Source organism: Chiloscyllium punctatum, chromosome 44 (assembly GCF_047496795.1).
Source record: "Chiloscyllium punctatum isolate Juve2018m chromosome 44, sChiPun1.3, whole genome shotgun sequence".
NCBI lineage: Eukaryota > Metazoa > Chordata > Chondrichthyes > Orectolobiformes > Hemiscylliidae > Chiloscyllium > Chiloscyllium punctatum.
In genome coordinates, this window is record NC_092782.1 from 19,160,238 (window position 1) to 19,183,761 (window position 23,524).

At 40.5% G+C, this 23,524-nt stretch overlaps 1 protein-coding gene across 1 annotated transcript in view; it reads left to right on the plus strand.

Moving 5' to 3' along the window:
* Positions 1–23,524, plus strand: part of cfap54 (cilia and flagella associated 54) — a 450,427-nt gene that overhangs the window by 88,066 nt on the left and 338,837 nt on the right. The window contains exons 16-18 of the mRNA XM_072562407.1: positions 256–359; positions 6,034–6,162; positions 14,072–14,246. Of these exons, the coding sequence (XP_072418508.1) occupies positions 256–359; positions 6,034–6,162; positions 14,072–14,246 (408 nt within the window). The remainder of the gene's footprint in view (positions 1–255; positions 360–6,033; positions 6,163–14,071; positions 14,247–23,524) is intronic.

A 23,524-nucleotide genomic window follows, 5' to 3' on the forward strand; every position in this document is an offset into this window, starting at 1 on the left:
CCTATGCTTTTTAGAAATTGCATATTTTTCAAACAGCAAATGTTTAAAGTTGTAATATCCAATTTTAATTCATTTTAAAGTTCAAATTTAAAAGTTCTCATATTGTGCAGAACTTTTCATTCAATTTGATTTTTTTTTGCATTCTAAGTTTGGTATTAACCAATATATGCAAAATATCAGATATTATTTCCAGCAAATATCTCTTCAGCTATTACATTACAATGTATTACCAATTTCAATACTTGCATTTTGTAGGTGATATTGCTGCACGTGAGACTCAAAGTGACACAGCAACATCTTCACAAACTCCAGCAATATCAATGCAAACAGAACATTGTACTCCAATTAATGTGTTAGCGGTGAGTTTTTTTTATAAAGTTGTCAACAGAATAACATGAAAGAAATAAGAATGATAAAATGCCTCTCACCAATCCAGACTGATTCCATTTCAGTGTAATGTTAGTCCTCTGTCCTTTCAATTGTTCTTAATCAGGAACAGAGCTTTTGCTTCTTAAAGGATTATACAAATGCATTTCCCATTCATTGGGAGTACTCCAGTTTCCTCCCACAATCCAAAGATGTGCAAACAAGGTGAATTGGCCATGCTAAATTGCCCATAGTGTTTGGTGCATTAGTCAGGGATAAATATAGAGTAAGGGAATGGGTCTGGGTGGGTTGCTCTTCGGAGGGTCGGTGTGGACTTGTTGGGCCAAAGGGCCTGTTTCCATACTGTAGGAAATCTAATCTGATCTATATCACCTATAATATATGGTAACATTATATCTGCTCTGGCTTTCAAGGTGACTGTTTGTCTAAACTTCAGGCAGCAATTGTCGTCCTGAGAAATCATCTTGCGTTTTGCTGGATACAGTCACACGTCATCGAACAATGAGGCTCTTTGTACAAAGAGAGACAGCCTCATTGTGTTTCATGCTGTAACAAGACAAATTAGCAGGTGTTTTCAGCACAAAATTTGCTGAGATTCAATATTCCACATGGTATGTGGTACTTTGACTATATGGACATTGATTTGTGTTGTAGGTCATGTGCACTGTTATTATCCTGATTGGGAAGAATTTTACTCTCTCAATAGCCTGCCACAACCCTTCTTGTTCGAAAATATTTAATATCAATTACTGATCTGATGGCTGCGGGCGAAGATGTTGCTTCATCTTCACTGTCTTCTTCCACTTCCTTTATTGTTCAGGCAGGTTCCATTTCTTATGCATGCGAAATGCAAAAGGAAGAAGAGTTGGGGTTGAGTTGAGGAAAGAGGAGAAAGGAAGAAATTCATGCAGAGACCCCTAGGCCTCTCAGTCAGAAGAGATTGAATGATGAGAGAGGAGTGGCATCAGTGAAGAAATGGGCATGTAGATGCCTCCTTATCAATCACTTAAGCACTGCCAGTGGAATGCACAACACAGTGGTTTTAAATTAGTTATTAATTTGAGTAATTGAATACAAATCTTAGGTAATCAATTTAAGTAGAAAATAGAAGTGACATAGTGTGCTGTAAGTGCAGCATGTGGGAGTTTGTGAAGAGCATTTTGGTCCTGGTTAATGTAAACATGGTGAGTGCTCCCATTTAAGGAACTTGGGTACTGATTAATAAGCAGAAGTGAAAGCATAATAATAATTAGATTAGATTACAGTGTGGAAACAGGCCCTTCGGCCCAACAAGTCCACACTGACCCGCCGAAGCACAACCCACCCATACCCCTACATTTACCCCTTACCTAACACTACAGGCAATTTAGCATAGCCACTTCACCTGACCTGCACATCTTTGGACTGTGGGAGGAAACCAGAGCACCCAGAGGAAACCCACGCAGACACTGGGAGAACGTGCAAACTCCACACAGTCGGGAGTTGAGGCAGGAGTTGAACCCGGGTCTCTGGTGCTGTGAGGCAGCAGTGCTAACCACAGTGACATCGTGCTGCCCACAAATTCTGAACTGTGCACACATTGACCTAGAGTCATCCAGGTCAGAGGGTTAAGTATGTGATTAAAAGACATGAATACTGGGGAAAGAGGGAGTTGTGTTTTAAAAATGTGTTCCTGTTCAACCAGGCTAGGATTAGGGTTCTTGTTTACTAAATAACTAGGGCTATGAATCAGGCTTTAAACTAAAAGGTTGTTGGGAAAAGATCAAAAGAGGGGCAACTTAGAAATCTGAAGATGGAAGTAATTAATACCAATAGCAAAGAGCAAGTAATAGTCAATTTCAGTAATTTGGGTAGAGTTTAATAGTGCATCAATGAATAATGTCAAAAGAAAGATCTGTGACAAAGAAATAAAACTTCTCCGAACATTTTGTAAAAAGTGGCAGAATGGTAAAAATGGGGTCATAGCAGACTTTAATAATATAAGATGTCTTGACTACAGTAGTGAGAAATGATGTTGGCTCAGACAACCAGTGGTAAGAATCAGCATGGTAGAGAATAAAGCTAAATGTAATGTGTGGGACTAATTTACAGGCCATCTCCAGCTGTACTGATACATGGAGTATTAATGCGATATAAAGTGAGCATGTAGCAAGGGATAATGCAATAATTGGGGGAATCTTTAATCTTCATAAAGATTGGACACATCAAATTAGCAAAGTAGTGTGGAGGACAGGTTTATGGAATGCACTCACGATACTTTCCAGGCCAATACATCATAAAATCAGCCAGGAAAGAGGTTCTTTTTTCAGTCTTGTATGGTATGATTAGGTCAGGCAAAGTAGTTGCACAGTGAAAAGTCCAATGAAATGGTATATTTAGATTATGATATAATTTCACATGGAGTTTGTAAGTAACATGGGGCAGTCCAAAAGGTACACTTAAATACCAATATTAATAGTGGGTAATTAAAGCTAATTTTGATATTAGTTGAGAAATGCACAAATGAAACTTTTGTAACTGAAAGCCAACAAATCCACTAGATCTAATGGCTTACATTATAGGCTTCTGCAAGAGGTAGCATAAGAAGTAGTGGATGTATTGGCTATCGGAGGAGGTAGTGTGTAATGAAAATGTCACTGGACTAGCAATCCAGAACTTCAGCCAATGCTCTAGGGACATGAGTTCATATCCCACTATTGCAGGTGGAGGAAATTGAATTCAATAAAAATTGGAATAAAGAACTGGTCTGATGGTGACAAAAAAAAACTCACCTGGTTCATGAATGCCCTTTAGGGAAAGAAGTCTGCTGCCCGTACCTGGTCTGACCTACATGTGACTTCAGATCCACTGTCAACTAGGGGTGGGCAATAAATACTGGCCTTGCCAGCAATGTCCACGTCCTGTGAACGAAGGAGTAAAAAAGGGGTAAAAAAGAAGTTCTTCAATAGTCTAAACAGATTGGAAGTTATGAAATCTAGCACTGATGTTCCAAGGAATAGGTGGTTGTTTTTACAGCAGTGGACATGATGGGCTGAAGGGTCTTGTTCTGTGCTGTAGTTCTCTATGACTCAGTGATGCTAAGAAACAAAAGGAAGCTGAAACAGAGAACAGCTAGTTTGTCATCAGTCATGGGAAAAATGTTGCAGTCAAGGAGGATACAGTGATCAAGAATTGAGCTGTCATAATGCAGGTTGAGAATTGATTAACAGACAGAAAGCAGAGGGATGAATAGGTATTTTTTCAAGCTGGAACTAATAGATTACTGCAAGGAGCAATTGCCGACAGTGAGGTTCATAGCCTGAGGATAAGGTATTGACCATTTAAGACTGAGAAATTTATTTCTTTAGAGGGTTGTGAATCTTTGGAATTTTCTTCCCCTGTGCACCAAGAGTGCTATTTCTGATGTGATTTTCTTCCATCAATTTTTTTTTGTTACTGTCCACTATTATGTTCCATCTTCTGCAAGAAGGAAGGAAGTGTGCCAGTGAGTTCATGTGTCATGTTTGGCTGATACAGCTGTCATAATTGAATAACTGTCGATATGTGCAAGTGGTGAATGGTTGGTATAGGGCTTGCAACAGAATGATCGAGTATGTGGTAATGCATATAACTGAAGAAAGTTCTGGTCACTACAATATAGGAAATATGAGATCGCATTAGACAGGGTACAAAGGAGATTTAAAAAGTTGACCAGTCAAGCAAATTTTGTAAAAAGGAAAAATAAAAAAAAGGTAAAAAGGTAAAGTTAGGCTTTTCTTTAATGGAATATAGGATGCTGAGTGAAGATTTAATTGATATGTAAAATTATCTGGGGGCAAAGTGGGTGTGGATAGGAAGAGTCAAGATTAGGTGGTGCTGGAAAAGCACAGCAGGTCAGGCAGCATCCGAGGAGCAAGAAAATTGATGTTCTGGGCAGGAGCCCTTCATCAGGAATGGTGCAAGAAGGTGCCTTGCAGAAGGAGCCCTCATCATTCCTGATGAAGGACTCATGCCGGAAAAGTCGATTTTCCTGCTCCTCAGATGCTGCCTGACCTGCTGTGCTTTTCCAGCACCATTCTAATCTTGACTCAAATCTCCAGCATCTGCAGTCCTCACTTTCACACTGTGTATAGAAGACCGTATTCCTCTGGATTGAGGGATCCGTAATCGGTTTTTAAAAAAACTTGAATTCTGAAGAAAGGTCACTGAATCTGAATTGTCAACTGTTCTCTCCGCAGATACTGCCAGACCTGCTGAGATTTTCCAGCAATTTCTGTTTTTGTGAAAGTATCAGAATGTTCTGATTATTAGAGGCTGATAGTAGATGAGTTTTGGAGGTGTCATGAATTAAACAGTGGATGAAACTTTTGCTGCTGTTGGTAGGAAAGATCATTTGAATAAGAATAATTTAATCCCTACAGTGTGGAAACAGCCCTTTAGCCCAACAAGTCAACACTGACTCTCTGAAGAGTAACTTACCCAGACCCATTCCCCTACATTTTACCCCTGACTAATGCACCCAACCTACACATTCCTGAGTACTGTGGACAATTAGCGTGGCTAATTCACTTAACCTGCGCATCTTTGGATTGTGGGAAGAAACCAGAACACCCGGAGGAGACTCACGCAGACATGGGGAGAAAGTGCAAACTCCACACAGACAGTCAGCTGAGGCAAGAATTGAAACCGGGTTCTTGGCGCCGTGCGGCAGCAGTGCCACCCCCAATAAGATGTTATTCACCTTGATAATTCATATGTGGTCACAACATATCTTCCCTCACTGCATCCTTTTTCAACAAGTGATACTCCTGGAATTGACTTCTGCTGTTTCTTCCCAATACCTCTAGAGTGTCTACTAAACATTGGATGTCTCTTCTCAGTTTCACTTCTTCCTCCTCGGCTTCTGTTTCATTATCAAAAAGCCTTGGTACGTACCATCTTGCAGGTTCAGCCATTCTTATGACAATAAAGATTCAGCATACAAAGGACTTCCATGATTTCCTGTCTCCCCAAACCATTTGGACAAGAGATATGGGCTGTGCATAAGTAATATCCATGATATTGCTCCCCATGTTGAGATGTGCAGTCATTGGACAGAGTGGGGAGTGTTGGTTGCATACAACAATCATCTAAAACAATAGGGAGCATGAATTTTCTAGACTGCATTGTAATGATCATCTATAAATTACTTTGCTTTTTGCGATGCCTGTGCCCATTTCAAATAGTATCCTCTTTCTCCCCCTAGTTTGTCTGATTTACTGGACTTTCCAAATAATGATGTAGAGGTGCCGATGTTGGGCCGGGGTGGCCAAAGTCAGAAGTCACATGACACATGAAATCTCAAGCTTTCAGAGTGCTGTTCCTTCATCACTTCACCTGACAAAGGAACAGCGCTCCGAAAGTTGCCATTTCAAATAAATCTTTTGGACTATAGCCTGATATTGTGTGACTGCTGACTTTCTCAAATAAGACAGAGGTTTTCTGATCATTTTTGTTTCATTTTTTAACATAAAAGTTCAGAAGAACTTGCAGCTGATTTCAACCAAATTTTCTTTGTTTTATAAATTCTGGAAGTACAACATCTAAAAATCAGAATTTATGAATGTTTCTTCTTTATATGAAACGATAAGATTTTAATTGACATATACTATATTGTTACTTTTTCAGAAGCACCCAGCTGAACAACTTGAGATTGCATGTAAAATGCTTGAAAAAGCATTGGATAGCATTTGCATGGCTCGTTCAGCAACTGTTTCAACAGAAAAATCCGTCTTGATTGATAAAAACTGCATAAAGGTAAACAAAACTGCCAGATAATCTGAATGATGAGGGCGTTTTGCTGATATACAAGATGGGATCAGTATAATAATGAGAGGATCTCAGGTAGGAAGAAGAATGTGTGGAATCTCTTTGGGTGGAGCTAAGAAACTGCATGGAGCAGCAGATATGGAGTTATTTATCGGCCACCAAATTGTAGTCGTAGTGTGGGCATGGCATTAGTCAGGAGACAAGAAAGAGAAGTTTGTAACATGCACAAGACAGTAATCATGGATGACATCAATCTTCGTATAGACTGGGTAAACCAATTGAGCACTAAAGCTGTGGAGGACAAGTTTCTGGAGTGTCTTAAGGATAGTTTTCTAGAGCAGCATGTTGAAGAGTTGACTAGAGGATGGGCTATTTTAGATCATAAATAATGAAAAAGGCTGTTACTAATAATCTTATTGTAAAATATCCTTCTCAGAATGAGTGGTGAGTCTTTGGAAATCTCTATCTCAGAGGGCTATGGCAGCTCAGTCTTTGATTATCCTTAAAGTAGAGATTGAATTAATTTTTATTTGTCAATGGCATGAAAGGTTGTGGGAATATTGTAGGTAAAAGGCATTGAGGTGTTTGATTGGCTGTGAGCATATAAAATTGGAGAGCATGCTTACAGACTGAAAGGCTATATTCCTGTGTTCCTATGTCAGCTAAGAAAATGGTGTCTGTTCAATAAGATTACTGGATATTGTAGTGATTGGAATGAGGTCAGCTCAGTTGATCTGACAGAATATGAATTCCCTGATTGGGGCTGTTAACCTGGTCTAATCAGGGAGTTCTGGCTGACAGATATAAAAAGGAGTGTCAGGGTTTCTGGTCACACTAGGAGCTGGCTTTGTGCCAGCTGGACAGTGTTAAGTATGAGGCACATGTAAATAAAGAGTGACTGGTGATCCATGATGCTGACAATCTAGGAAGATCCCGTTGCAGAACACCGCATCGCATCGCAAGTGGGATGAAGTCCTAGCCTGCCCTACCCGACCACTGCGATATCCTGGGACCCTGGAAAGGTTGTGGAGTCCCAGGAAATGGTTAGAAAGCAACTTACCTCAGTTTTCGCCTTCCAGGGATGCCGAAGAGGAGAGGAAGTACGTCATAGGTCAGGCATGCAGTTCAAGCTGCAAGATCCTCGGTCTCTATTTCTTACCAGGCCCTGGTGAAGGAGCTCATGAGATGTTGGTCAAGCTGATAGAGGAGAAGCTGGCTCCAATCTCTATCATGCTGCAGAAGCATGAACAGCAGCTGGGAGACCTGGAGAAAAGGATGGATGAGGTAGAACACAGAGTCGCAGTGGTGGAAGCTGATACCGATTCCTCCAAGGAAAGGCTCCAGGCTCTGGAGACGCAGGTCCATAATTTGCTTGACCAGGTTGATGATGTTGAGAACAGGGGCAGGAAAAACAATATTCGGATCATCGGTCTGCCAGAGAGTAAGGAAGGTAAGAGCGGCCAGTGGAATTTATTGGGGACTGGTTGCCAATATTCTTTAACTTGGAGGCTGGAATGCGAGGCTTAACGATTGAGAGGGTTCACTGGGTCATGGCACTGAGGTCAGGTCTAGACCAACATCCTCGTTCTCTCTTGGTGCGGTTTCATCACTACGGAGACAACGAGAGAATTACAGAAGCTTCCAGAATCCAGGGGTCCGAAGTCCTGAGTTAATGAGGGCTCTAAGATCATGTTCTTCCAGGGCTTCTCAACAGCGGTGATCCGGAAAAGGGAATCATATGACTGCGTCAAGAGAAGGCTGAGGGAGCTCAGGATCCAGTACTCTGAGGTATCTGGCTATGTTTCAGGTCACCTTACATGGATCTGTACATCTCTTTGACACGTTGGAGAAGGCAAGAGACTTTGTGGACAAATTAACTTAATCTGAACAATTTAGTATGGAAAAATAATAGTGTTGTTTGGTATGTCTCTGTTTTTCTTTTTTAAAAAAAAGAGTAAATCTGATTGGGGCTTTCTTTTCCTTTTTTATTGATAATAATCTGGTATAAACTATGGTCGGGGGTGGTTGGGATGTGTACTTTCAATTTCTAAGGAAGTTATACCAAAGGATGGGTGGGGTACTTACCCTTTATTTTTGTTTTGCAAAATTTCTTTGTTCACATTGTTATTTCATGGTGTATTTCTTTCTTTGCTGCTTGTTTTTGTGGTGTTAGGAGGAGGGAAAATGGTTGGGATGGCTAGATGCCTACTTAAGAGCAGTTTATGCTCAGTTCAGGTATTTAAATGCCCAGGCTGCAGTATTGGCAGTGGGATGGGAAGTTGGGTTCTGGGATATGTCGATGCCCCTTTTGGGCAGGGGATGAGTTCCCCAATTCAGCGCCATTTGCACTTTATATGTTGGTTTTTGTTGTATATAAGCTTTGATAGCTTTGTAGGTTTGTTAACTGTAGTGGTTTTAGTTTATGCAGTTTTTATGTTCGATGGATCTTGTGACACTAAGGCTCGGTGATTTGTAATTCGAGTTCCTCTTCTCTGGACTCTAAAATGTTCCTGCAGAAGGTTATGGCTAATGATTTGATTTAATGGTGTACCTGGAATATCAAGGGGAGTCACTCACCAATTAAGAAGAAAGTGGATATTGCTTTATTATAGGAAACACACTTGGGTGATAGGGACCATTTGAAACTACAGCAGAATGTATTTGATTGGGTTTACTTTTCACCTTTTAATACCAAAAGTAGGCGAGTGGCTATATTGGTTAGGAGGAATCTCCCATGTAAGCTACTAGAGTGTGCTAAAGATACCCACGGGAGGTTTGTAATCCTCAAAGCCCTGATAAACGGGGAAGAATATGGTGCTTTAAATGTCTATTGCCCTCTGGCCCATCCCCTCAAATTTCTGGTAGATGCATTGTCTAAATTGACCAGTCTCGAGTCTCGGCATATCATTACAGGGGAGATTTTAATTGTCTTATGGATCCCATGGTAGACAGGTTGCCCAAAGGCCCCCCCCCCCCGAGACCCTTTGTACAAACTAAACAATTAGTGGATCTGTGTATGGAGTTAGGATTGGAGGGCGTCTGAAGGTGTCTCCATCCTACAGGCAGGGATTTTATGGTTGTTTCCCAATCCACACAGATGTCACACCAGGATTGATTTTTTTTTCTGACTCCCGTGGCAACCCTGGACTTGGTGGTGTTTTGTACGATTGGTAACATTACCATCTCCGGTCATGCTGTTGGTTAAGATTAAGGACACCATAGTGGGCCCGAGGCACTGGCAAATGGATCCCTTTATCCCCAAGGATAATAAGTTTGTGGAGTACTTCTCTAAAGAATTTAGGGTGTTCCTGGACTTTAACTCAGGCTCGGTTAGTAGCCTGTTCATCATTCGGAAAACTGCCAAAGCTTATGCCAGGGGATTAGTTATCTCCTTCTCTGCCAGTCGGAAGTGGCAGAAGGATACACAGCAATGTACAGTTGAAGGCAGTCGAGATGACTTACTTTGACAGGCACTTGTTGGCCAAGCTACAGAGGATTACAGTGCTGCGGTCTGCATTGAATTCCGTGCTCATACAAACAGCAAAGAAGGAGATAACTTTCTCAAAATAAAGGTTATATGAGCATGATGACAAGCCAGGCAAATATCTTGCATATCTCGCCAGGCAAAGGAGTGCCCCTTAAGCCATTACGTCGATCAGGGAAGGGTCTGGGGACCTAACACGTGATTCCAAATAGATTAATGTGGCATTCAGAGATTTTACTCTGAATTATACCAACCTGAGGGTTGTGAGGAGTGGCGGGCCAAGATGGAGTCCTTTTCTCAAGAATCTGGAGCTCCCGGGTGTGACCCCCGAACAAGAGTTTTTTCTCAATGCCCCCTTATCAGAGCAAGAGGTGCAGGAGGCTGTGAAGCAGCTTCAGAGTGGAAAGGCGGCCTGTCCTGATGGACTTCCGAGCGAATGCTATAAGGAATTTATAAACATATTGTAAGGCCTGATGATCAACATGTTCAATGACCATACAGTCATGATAGTCTCCCGCAGTCTCTAAGAGAAGACAATATTTTGCTTATTCCTAAAAAAGGGAAGGTTCTGGAGGACTGTGCTTCTTACAGTCCCATTTCACTCTTAAATGTGGACTTTAAAATCCTCTCTACAACTCTAGAGTTAAGGCTGGAGACTGTTAGCTTCTATTGTTAAAGAGGACTAGACAGGCTTCGTAAAGGGCCGCAGATCCTCCAATAATGTTAGGAGGCTGCTTAATGTAATTCAAGCCTGTCAACAACAGTCAATACAGGGATTGGTGATTTCTCTAGATGCAGAGAAGGCATTTAACCGATTTGAGAGGCCGTATTTTTTTCTATTATGGAGCAGTTTGGTTTGGGCAAAGCCTTTATCAAATTAGATTCCCTACAGTATGGAAACAGGCCCTTCGGCCCAACAAGTCCACACTGACCCGCAGCCCACCCATACCCCTACATTGACCCCTTCACCGAACACTACGGGCAATTTAGCATGGCCAATTCACCTGACCTGCACATCGTTGGACTGTGGGAGGAAACCGGAGCACCCGGAGAAAACCCACGCAGTCACTGGGAGAATGTGCAAACTCCACATAGAGAGTCGCCTGAGGCGGGAATTGAACGCTGTGAGGCAGCAGTGCTAACCACTGTGCCACCATGCTGCCCCTATTGAACAGTTGGCAGATGCAATTCGTAGGGATTCAAATATATTGGCTCCAGAAGTGGGGTCAAAATTACCTAAGATTTCGTTGTGCGCTGACGATGTCCTCATTTTTTGTCAAATCCAGCACTTTCGGTGCCTTGCTTGATACAGTGCATCAGCTTGTTTGGCACTTTTTTGGGCTATAAGATTAATTTTGCAAAATCAGCGGCTATGCCTATGGGTGGTCTTGAGGGGAATTTTGATTCCCATTTAAGTGGACACAGAAGGATTTTATGTATTTGGGCATATTCATTACTCCAGTTCTTGATCTTTGAAGCTAATTTTGTTCAATTATTCGACAAAATCAAACAAGACCTTCAAAGAAGGTGCTTCCGGTCTCATGGTGAGGTCACATAGCACTTACTGAGTTGAATATTCTCCTCCATTTGTTTTTTTAGATTAGATTAGATTTCCTACAGTATGGAAACAGGACCTTCGGCCCAACAAGTCCACACTGACCCTCCGAAGAGCAACCCACCCAGACCCATTCCCCTACATTTACCCCTGACTAATCTACCTATGGCCAATTGTTTTACCCTATACAAATGCTCCCCCGACTTTCGATAAGCTCTTTTATTTGGCATCATAAGCGGCCCCTTATTAAATTAGCTAAACTGCAATTGCCTCTCAGACTTTGGGAGAGTGGATCTCCCAGACATTTAAAACTATCAACTAAGCTCGCTTTTATCTGATGTGAGTGGGCTTGTGGATACCCTCTTTCAATATGGTTAAATAGCTAAACCTCTCGGGCAAGGTGGCCTCTAACTAGCTTGCTGTTTTTGGACAAAATAAGGACAGTTAAGGAATATTGCCATAACTCAATAGTTATCAATACTGTTAAAGCATGGAGGGTTATTCGGCACAATTGGCAAAACATCTTTTTTACACCTATGATGGGTATGCTGGGTTTTCAACCAGGGATTCAAACATTGGGCAGCTAGGGTGTGTCTTGTATGGTTGATTTATTTGAGGAAGACACAATTATGTCTTTTGATTAGTTAGCATGGGATACGAGCTATCTAACAGGGACCTCCTTTGTTTTTTTTTCAAGTTAGGGATTTTAAATAAAAAAAAGATTACATTTTTGACTGATCCTTACAAATCTGACATAGAGAGGAGTGTGCTCAGTGCTAAGAGTACACTTTCTGTCAGTACTTCATATCATCAATTGGGGTCACCCCATAGATGAGTTCATTTGAGTCTGCAGGGTGTCAGAGAAAGAGATAGACGTTGAGGTCTCTTCAGAGGCATGGGAAGATATTTGGGAAAATGCAAGATAGATATCAGTTTGCAATAGGCCCCATGTTTTACAGTTGAAGATTCTCCACAGGGTTCACTTGATCGTTTGTCAAAATTTAAACCGAGGGTATCTTCAACATGTACCAAATGTAAAGTTTGTACAGACACTCTTACCCATTGTCTCTGTCTCTGGTCCTGTGATAGGCTTCAAACATACTGGAGCACTGTGGCAGGTGCAATGGAGGGGATTTTGGGTGAAAGAGTGGAGAAGGACCCGATCTCTCCTCTTTTTGGCCTGCCCAGTGTAGATGCGCATCAGAAAAAACTCTTCAACATCCTCACTTTCTGTGCAAGAAAGAATATCTGGAAATATTCTTGGGTATCTGGAAATCCACTGAGCCTGTCGGGTTGGCGTAAGTTTGTTATAGAGCATATCCCCTTGGATTTTTTTATAAGTATGGTGCACCACAAAACTGAGAATTTCTATAAGACATGGTGGCCCTTTTTGGAATACCTGGACACAGATTTGTCTGCCACACTAATAAGCCCGTTTATATAGCCGTATCGATTGTGCTTTACGAGTCCAATATCCAGAGAGGGAGAACGGTGAGCGTATGAGTAGGTGAAAATTTAATGCTCTCGATATTTGAGAGTTTTTTGTTTGGCTGAGGTGTATTTTTATTATTATTATTATTATTATTATTATTATTGTTTATTAGTTTGTTGTTAGTTATTATTTATTTAATTTAAGTAGTCGGGGTTTTTATTATATATATATTTTATATACATATTGATACGTTTGTACATGAAGGTGATTTGGGTTTTAAATGTTTTTGGTGTTCTTTCTTGGTATAGTTTTGAATTTTTTTGTATTTGTTGTAGTATTTTTTTAAAAATCTATTTTTCAATAAAAATATGTTTCATAAACCAGTAAAGGGTGACTTGGTGAGGGGATATCAGCCTTTATTCAATTATTTCAAATACCGTCTTCGATTTACCTTCTCAGAATAATCATGGTACCATCAATGCACATGAATTGAGGATAAATTTAAAGAGTTGGTTTTAATTCTCCGTGCCTGATGGAAACAGGCAGCTAAAATGGCCTCACCAATTTTTCTATATTGTTCTTTCTACCTTCCCATGGGTTACAACTTAAACAACTACACAACTGCTGGAAGTCATTGAGGTCCTACTTTAAAGATATTCATGGAGGTCTGATAACAACAAGGGGTTCGACTGCAATTTTAACCAAAAATATTTGCAGCAAAGCTGTTGTAAACTCCTTGTCAGGCCAACCTGATAACAAACAGATTCAGGATCAAAACAGGCAAGAAGGATGAGTTAGCCATTTTCTTTTAGTTTGCTTATTACAGTCCACAAGAAGACTTTAGGTCACGTCTTCTCCCTGAGTACTAGCCCATCTAAGTTTCTCAGTCAGGAATCATCACAATGAATCCTTGTGGGAAATGTCTTTTCAATGAAATCCCACTTCTTGGTGGATTAAGTCTGTAAACGTATACAGGGCCCTCTAAGATGAGACCTGTGAGTTTAAAATCTCATTGTCCTTATGCTGCCACTGGCCAGCCAATTTTCCTTCCAACTTGACCACTGGGATTTGTGGATCCTCATGCTTAATTCACAAAAAGCTAGCATCCAAGTTTAATGAGTCATAGGAAAGTCAAATGGAGTTTTGAATTTGGTCTGCTGTTGTCATTGATGCTGTTGAATTTTGATCAAATTTTCAAAGTTAAATACTTTGTCAAAGTAGTACACTTTCAAACCGGTCTTTGTTAGTTACCCTGCTCTGCCTCTCAATTTCAGCATAAAGGTGTTCAGAGACTTGATGAAATGAGTCTCTGATCCTTTGCATCTGGAAATTGTTATTTTCCCAAAAAGATTTTTTAAAAATCAACCCAAAGTAATACTTTGCTTAATTTGTATTGGGTGCTCTATTTATCTTGTTTTTGTTGCAGGTGGAGGTGAACATTTTCCAGTCAAACATCCAATCAGATGAACAGGAAAAAAAAGATATTCCACAAGAAGATACTTATAAAGCAATACCTCTCCAAAGTTTTATCATGGATTTACATTTGGAGCTTATTCAGGTTTATTACAGAGTGGCATTTAAGTTTCTCAAAATAAGTAATGGTTAGTTATTATACCTCTTTCAAATTATAAACCTTTAAATATTTAATAGTACTATGATCCCTGCTGATGATAATTCTAGACAAAATGAGATCAGAGAATGAAACATGTATTGATAGATCATACACTTAATTTTTGCAGTTGATTATTAAGGTGGTCAGTGTTACGATGTTGAGGTGAACATTTTCTGTTAGTTAAACAAAACACCCAGAAAAGCTTGCCTTGCCTCGTAATCTGCTAAAGTATGAATGACACAGATCTCCTAAATTCCACAACATAAAGACAATAACATCAATTTATTTCCTAACTCTAAAAGTGAACATAAAATCAAAACTATTCACAAATCTAAGCCTCCTCTGCTCTTAACTGCTTGTTATCTGCCTCCAACTCTATAACCATATGCTGTCCCAATAAGACACTTCTTAAAATTACATCAACTTAATATCAAAACCACACAGTCTCTGTCGTCTTCTGAATCTTCAATCCTCTGGCTACTGATCTTTGCGGGTCATCATCTTTCTGCGAGTATGTTCCACGTGAAAAGGTACCTTTGGTAGAGAGTCTTTTCTAATTTCTTTGTGAATGTGATGTTAGATAGGTAATTAGCTCTCCAGGAGTTTCTCTCTCTACAACAGTTGCCCTCTGACCAATTTTCAAAATGTTTGCATTCTTATATCCCCAACACCAGATTGTCTCATTGGTTTGATGTTGGCAAAACAACGAGTTCAAAGTTGTTTGGGTTTTTAGTATCCTGGGGGCAGAATTTAAACTGGCTAAATTTGAATTGTTGCCAAAACAGCATTCAAAACTCAGGTATCCATTTCATAGCCAAATGTTACATATTTTCAATTTTCCAATACACTTTGGGACTGCCATCTAGTTATATAAACAGGTGCTTGCAAGCTCTCAGTTCATAATGGCATTCTCTCTCTCTCTCTCTCTCAACGGGATTACATGCCTTCAACTTCATAACATCAGTCACTGAAACATACTCCCATGAGGCTGCAGATATTCTTTAACAACAGAACATAAGTTCATTACACAAACTAAAAGTGTAGTGATTGTAATGAGGCCGACCAGCTGGACTTCGTAGAATATAAATTCCTTGATTGGAGCCATTAATCTGGTACAATCAGGGACCTTGGTCTGACAGAAAAAAAGAAGAGTTTCACAGATTCTGACAGTTTGGGTGCTGACTCTTGATGAGGCTGTGCTAGGTCAAAGACTTTCTATGCATACATAAAGGGTGACTTGGTGATAGGATATGGGCTTCTGTAGAGTTACTTCAGTGCCAATAAGAGTAAAGCATGTTCCTGAAGGAATTTGCTTGCACAGTTGTGTTTGAGTTGAGGTAAGCATTTCTTGGATCATGCGTTATTTGGAATGCTTGACTTGTTTGACCCCCACCCCACTCTATCGAATACTGGGCCAAGTATGTGGAAAGAATGTGTTACAGTCAGTTCTGAAATAATGCGATAGATCCGTTCTCATGTGATCTCGCTTTATAAGAAAATCGCGCAATAGCCACATCGTTTAAGCTGATGGGGCCAGAATCACATTATAGCCAATATAAGTGAGGAACGTTTGTGTTCTATGAATAATGTTCTAAATTCTTCAATCATGTCAAAGCCAATTCGTGTTGAAAAAACATGCATTAAAGCAGAACCAATTTTTTGATTTTCTGACATATAACACTGGGACAGATAAAAAGTAGCGAGTAATTCTTCTGATAGCCTGTGGATGTGCAGCTTTTTCTGTACTGAGGAAGCTAATTTTCCCCAAGGCACCAATATGATGATACTGTTCTTTAGACAAGGTTATGTTGTTCTTGGTATATTCCTCAAGCAGTTGTAAAGATACAGGTTCTGAAAAGTCTGCGTGGGATGGGTTTTAGGGCCAATTTACTTATAGCTAAAAGATACTGCCTCAGGAAAAAGGCTTTCAAGTTAAAAAGAAAACACTTTTACAATGAAAGGGGAGTGGCCAGTTCTCGCAGCTTAGCTTTTCTATGGTTTGATTTGGTTTTGGTAGTCTGGTTATTCACTGAAAGCAGTCAGGTAGTTTAGAGTCTGCTGGTCCAAGAAACAGCTACATGGAAGAGGGTGTTCCATACTGCCACCTCTCTCTCTGACATCTCTCCTGTAAGACCCTTTATTTGATTATACATTTTGTGCCAAGGGGTATTTATGGGGATTGTTCCAAGTATTGGGAACAGAATCATTACACTGGGTTTTTGGATAGGTTAAGATATTCAGTATTCTGTTCTCTTTTACTTGTGTTGCATTCAGTAACCTTGCAAATAAATTCTGTTTTGGTTAAAACTAGGTAGTTTGACCAGCTATATCCCTCTTGGAATATCCACTTTAGACCTGCTTAAAACAACCAGCAAATTTAGGATCTGGGCTATTTTCTTGAAATGTTTTGACGAGGCCTGGTCTGTCCATAACATCAGATACTAAAACGTTTCAAGAATTGAAAGATTTAATGAAGGAATATTCTGACCCTATGCTTCCTTTAATTCTGAGATCTTACAATTTTTACTCAGCAATTTGAGAACCAGTGGAATCCGTATTTATATTTTTGATTATATTAAGACCGCTGGCAGAGGCGTGTGACTTTGGTTTATCCCTTAATGATATGCTTAGAAACCAGTTTTTTTGAAAAACATTCATTTAATGAAGTTAGGCCAGCCCTAATTGCCCAGAGAATAGTTAACAGCCAGCCACATCGCTGTGGATCTGGAATCAAGTGTAAGCACATGAGGTCAGACCAGGTAAGGATGGAAGTCTCCTTTCCTGAAGAATATTAGTAAACTAGATGACATTTTTCCGACAATCAATTCATTATACTCTTGATATCAGACTTACATAGAATTCAAATTCTACCATGGTGCGATTTGAACCCAGGCCCCCAGAACATAACCTGGGTCCCCAGATTAACAGTCCATTGGATGCTGCCTGAACTGCTGTGCTCTTCCAGCACCACTAATCCAGAGTCCATTGATAATACCTCTAGGCCATCACCTCCCTGGGATGTGGGGTTAATCATGTAACTATGCAAAAGCACCAACTTGCTGAAGCCCAACTGGACTTCAAACAAGTACTACAATTGGTTTATCTTGGGAAAATGTGGCAAGAGGAGCATATAAACTCAGAGGAAGTGAGGAATGCAGATGGTTCAGTTACCAGTGATTGTAGTAAAAGACTCGAGTTGGGCTGTGCTTAATGGGGCAAAATTGGTTGAGAGAGCTTCACCTAGATTGGCTCAGCATTTTTCAATCAGATAATGGTTGCTTGAGAAAAGTCCTGATGAAGTAACCAGAGGTCTTCCAGGAAATTCTCAGGACTACCAGAGGAGCCACTTTGCATGTTGACCAGGAAGCAATTTCATGATTCTGCAAGACCGACTCAGTCCCATTTGCCCTCGGGGCCAAAGTAGAGTCAGAAATCAGAAGGCTGGAAAGTGAAGGAATCATTAAACCAATTTAATTTGCAAAATGGGCAGCACTAGTGGTATAGATTTTGACACCCAATAGGTTGTTTTGTCTTTGTGGGGATTTAAAATAAATGGTAAACTGCCATTCACAGCTGGTAGAGTATCTTATCTCTCAGAGAAAGGATTTATATGCAAAACTGGCAGAGGGTTATCTTTCACAAAGCTTGACATGAGTCATGAGTACTTGCAATTATGTTTAGATGAGGATTTCCAGAAGTATGTTACAATTAATACCCATTAGTGTTTGTACCAATGTACAAGACAGCAATTTGGGGTATCGTAAGCCAATTCAATGTTTCTGTGAACGATGGAGAACATTTTATAAGGTCTTCGTCCACTCACCATCATGCTTATAACAGCGAAGACTATTAAGAAACACTTAGAGAATGTGAACATATTCTTAAGATTATTTTTCAAAGTGAGCCCACCTATGGACTCACCCTGTGAGTTGAAGAGAATCATCCTCATCTGCAAAGAATTGCCAATGAAAATCCTACACTTCCAGATGCTACAAGATAAGTCTTATCAGCAACATTGTAAATGGGGCCAAAGCCGTTTGCTCATTATGTAAACTAGATGATGAGTCAGGATGTGACAAAACCACAAAACCAATTATGGCTATCCTGATCAAATCATCGTTTGCTGTACATTGTTCAATGTTGGCCCTGAAAGGTGAATAATTGATGGTTTTCTTCTTAGAAGGGAAAAATGTGTGTTCCAGGCACCCCAAGTGACCTAGCTGGACTACAGAGTCACCAAGATGGAGTTATACCCATTGGAAGATAAAGTGAGGGTGATCAAAAGTACCCAGCTCCCATGTCTGTCTTGGAGCTTAGATCATTTGTTGGGCTGGAAAATTATTGTGGAAAGTTCATACATAACCTCCATTCTGGCATCTTTGCATCAAATCCTACAAAAAAAATCAGCCTTGGAACTGGCCGTATAGCCAAGCCAAGTGAAGAAACATTTCTAATCCTGTTAGATGTTGGCACATTATGATCCCAAGGAAGATCTGGTATTGACATATGATGAATCCATGATGCAAGAAGGTAGTATTAGCTCATAGATGGCCAACAGGAGTGGAAATTCAACCAGTAAGGAAGTGGCTCTGGAAATAGTGCATGCATTGTTGGTCATCTTCCAGGATTCTATAAAGTCTAGAACGGTCCCGACAGATTAAAGGGCAGCTAATGTCACTCCAACATCCAACAAAAGGAGACAGAGAGAAAACAGGGAATTATAGACCAGTAAGCCTAACATCGGTAGTGGGGAAAGTTCTCAAATCTGTCATCGAGGATTTTATAGCAGAGTACTTAGAAAGCAGTGGTAGGATCCGACAGCGTCAGTTTGGATGTATGAAGGGGAAATCATGCTTGACAAATCTGTTGGAATTTTATGAAGATGTAGCTAGTAGAGTTGTCAAGGTAGAGCCAGTCAATGCGGAATATTTGGACTTCCAGAAAGTGTTTGACAAAGACCCACATAAGAGATTATAGATTAAAGAGCATGGGATTGGGGAAGTGTATTGAGATGGATAGAAAACTGATTGGCAGAGAGGAAACAAAGAGTAGGAATTAATTGGTCCTTTTCATATTGGCAGGCAGTACAGAAGAACCTTTGATTATCTGAACATCAATTATTCAAAAATTGGTTTATCCAAACAGAATCTGAAGGTCCCTTAAAACCATTACAGCAAAGAGATGTTACCGACAATGGTGCGATGATCACAGGGTAAAAGAGGATTACCTGCACTGAAGAAGATATGCAAACATTGCTTCAAAAAGGTGTTAATGACATTGGTGCAACAATCTCAGTCAGTCAATTGTAGCAGTGTTGAAATAATTTTAACACATAAAAATGACTGACATGCTGAAAAATTTAAATGTATGATAAAATCAGTGGTGTCCTCATTCCCTCTATGACTGTTCCGAGTATGTATCTGTTATAACTGATCGAATTTGTTGTATGTACTTACCATGTCTGTGACAAGAAAGCTGACAGCAATGACAATTGAACAGAAAAGCGAGATTTTACAGTGTCTGGATCATAGTGAAAAGACATCAAAGATTGCACAAGAGTACATACAATATTGGAAAAGCTACAGTGTCTGACATCAGGAAAGCAAGACTGCCGATTGAGAAATTTATCAAGCAAAGTGACACTTAAAGTGCATTAAAAAGAAAAGCCATGAAGCCAGCAAAAGATGAACAACTCGACATAGCGATATTTTTGTGGTTTTCACAACAGTGTGAAAAGGGGATTCTCATATCTGGCCCGATGATACTAAAAAATGCTGCCAGTTTCCATGAACGACTGCACGCTGGTGAGGCTGATCACAGCATATCATTGGGCTGGTTACAGAGCTTCATACCTCCTCACAGCATTGGGCAACTCGGCATTCTTGGAGAGTAGAAGTCTGTGGATGATAGCACCGTTAAAGGCTACAGATAGAAACTACACTCAGTCATTAATGAAGGAAAGTATGAACCTGAGCAATTGTAAAATGCTGATGAAAATGAATTGTTTTGGTGTGCACTGCCGGACAAAACATTTGCATCCACCATGAAAAAGCATGTGTCAGGATATAAAGTCCAGAAGGATAGCATTACCATTTTCCCTTGTGTCAATGCCACCGGCACTCATAAATTACCGCTTATCTGCATCGGGTGTTATGCTAACCCATGTTGCTTCAAGCACTGTGACAAGAACCCATCTCCCATGAAGTGGATGACATAACCACTTTTTTTATCCTGGTTTCGGGAAGAATTTGTACCTGCCATCAGATTACATTTGGCAAGCGCTGGACTGGAGCAAAGTGCCCTTCTGCTTGTTGACAATGTGGGGGTACATACTATGAAAGACTATCAATTAGAATTGCCAGACGGAGCTATCAAGTGTTTGTTTTTACCACCAGACACCACTTCAAGGTTACAGTCACTCGATCAGAGAATCATCGCAATAATGAAAAAATATTATCGCCGTAACATGTTGCGTGCCAACCTCGGTGAAGACAGTGCAGCCAAAGAAGTGCAGGAAATTATGAAGGCATTCATAGGACACTTTGTTCATGATTGCTGAATCTTGGGACTGCATCAAGCCATCGACAATCGCAGAGTGTTGGTACAATGGTGTGCTTGTTGGAAGCCATGACAGTGAAGAGGACACCCATCCAGATCAAAGGCTAACCACTGACATCACCAAGAACTGCAGACAACTGGGATTAGGAGACTTTTGTAGAGGCTTCGATCAATGCTTGGGTAAACTGTGACAATGCCATTGGAACAGAGATATTCAATGATGATTGGTTAGTCAATGTAATCATGGAAGAACAACGGAAAAGTATGGACACCGTGGAAAGTAAGGAAAATCAGATACCAACACCACCTCCAGCCCCTAATAACGAAGCCATCGGCAGTTTGCGACTTTTCGTGGAGTGGTATGAAGCACAAAACGAAGTCGATGCCTTTAAGTTGGTGCATCTTCGTCCAATATTATCATTTGCGAAATAAAAAGAGACAGTAGCACCTCAAGCAACAGTGGCTGGATATTTTCTTTGAAAATAATAACCAAACTCCACCCCAATGAATTTTATTTACACAAAAAGTGATTTGATTTGCAAAATCTCATGAATTTTTAAGCGATATCCAGTGTTTATATAAATTTTAGCGATTGAATGAAATAAAAACATACTTTTTAATGCAATTAAGTGCAGTACGGCTTCCTTTGTTTAAGGTCAAATGAATTATCTGAATAATCAATTATCCCGAACAAAAACTGCCTGCCAATCACCTTCAGATAATCGAAGTTTCTCTGTAAATAGTAGGGCGCCACACGGATCAGTGCTGGGACCCCAGCTATTCAAAATCTATATTAATGATTTGGATGAGGTAACAAAATGTAGCAACTCAGTTTGCAGGTGGGTGGGAGAGTGAACTGGGACGAGGATGCAGAGATCCTTCAGCATGATCTGGACAGGTTAGTTAAGTGAGCAAATCAATAGCAGATGCAATATAATTTGGATGAATGTGAGGTTATTCACTTTGGAAGCAAAAACAAGAAGGCGGATTACTACCTGAATGGCTGTAAATTGGGAGAGGGGAGTGTGCAGTGGGGCCAGAGTGTCTCTTCACGCCATTCACTGAAAGTAAATATGCAGTTGCAGCAGGTGGTAAAGAAGGCAAATGGTGTGTTGGCCCTCATTGCGAAAGGTTTTCAGTACAGGAACAGGGATCTGTTATTGCAGTTACGCAGGGCTCTAGTGAAGCCCTGTATTGTGTGCAGTTTTGATCTCTGAGGAAGAGTGCTCTTGCTCTCGAGTGAATGCAGTTTACCAGGCTGACATATGAGGAGAGATTGACTCGGTTAGGATTGTTTTCACTGGAGTTCAGATAAATGAGGGGGAGTCTATAGAGACTTATAGAATTCTAACAGGGTAGATGCACGAAGGATGGTGGGTGTGTCCAGAACCTGGGGTCACAATCTGAGGATTTGGGGTAGACCACTTAGGGTGGAGATGAGTCTTTACCTAAAGAGTGGTCAACCTGTGGAATTCATTACCACAGGAAGTAGTTGATGCCAAAAAATTGAATGTATTCAATAGGTAGCTAGATATAGCACTTGGGACGAATGGGATCAAAGGTAACGGGGAGAAAGCAGGATTAGGCTACTGAGTTGGATGATCAGCTATGATTGTGATGAATGGTGGAACAGGCTTGAAGGGCCGAGTGGCTGCCTCCTGCTCCTATGTTTCTATGTTAATATCTTTATGGACAAAAATTTGTGATAATAATGAACCACAAACCCCTACTGGGTCTGATTAAAGAGGACAAGGCATCGTCCGCCATGGCTTCAGGCTGAATTGTGTATAATTACAAGTTGGAACACTGTCCAGGAAATCAGATAGTGAATGTAGAAGCATTGAACCACCTTTCATTGGCAGATACTCCACTGGTAGTACCACCAGTGGAAGTGTCTGTCATGGTTTTATGTTTTCTGGACACGCTTCCAGTCACAGCTGACAATATCAGACTTTGGGTGCAGAATGATCTGGTCCTGTCTGTCATGATTGTAATTAGTTCAGCCAGGTGAACCTCATAGAATATGAGTACTCTGATTGGGGCTGTTAATCTTGTCCAATCAGGGAGCTGTGGCAGACAGATAAGCTCTCACACCTGCACACATACAACATGGGTCCTGGGGAAAAAATAAGCACTACAGCAGTTAGGTGGTAGTGTGGGGGTTAAAAAAAAGAGACAGATAAGAATAAGAGTCACACCTGCACAGGCACAACATGGTGCCGGGGGAAAAATAAGCACTACAGCGGATAGGCAGTAGTATGGGGGATTTAAAAATAAAAATAAAAAGGGAAAAAAACGAATAAGAGTGATTCACGAAAGGATTTCCCTTCTCAGGCTTTATTACGAGCCACGTAGGTGTTTTCCTGATGGTGGAAAATATAGAATGAAATTCTTGCATAATGGTGTCTTTCTTCACTGAATCACTACACACACAACCACTGGTGATTTGGGGAGAATATAAGCATTACTCTTGCGCAGTGGTAGTTTGGGGGATGATGTAAGAAAAAAAGAAGAGAAAAAAGAACAAAAAGAAAAACAAGAGTGTCAGATATCCTGTTCACTCTGAGAGCTGGCTCTGAGAGAGCTGGGTCAGAGTCAAAGACTCTCCATATACAGATAAAGGGTGACTTTGTTACGGAATACCGGCCTCTACAGAGTTACTTCAAAAATCATCTTTTACATATCTAGAAAAGAAGGAGCAGCATAGAG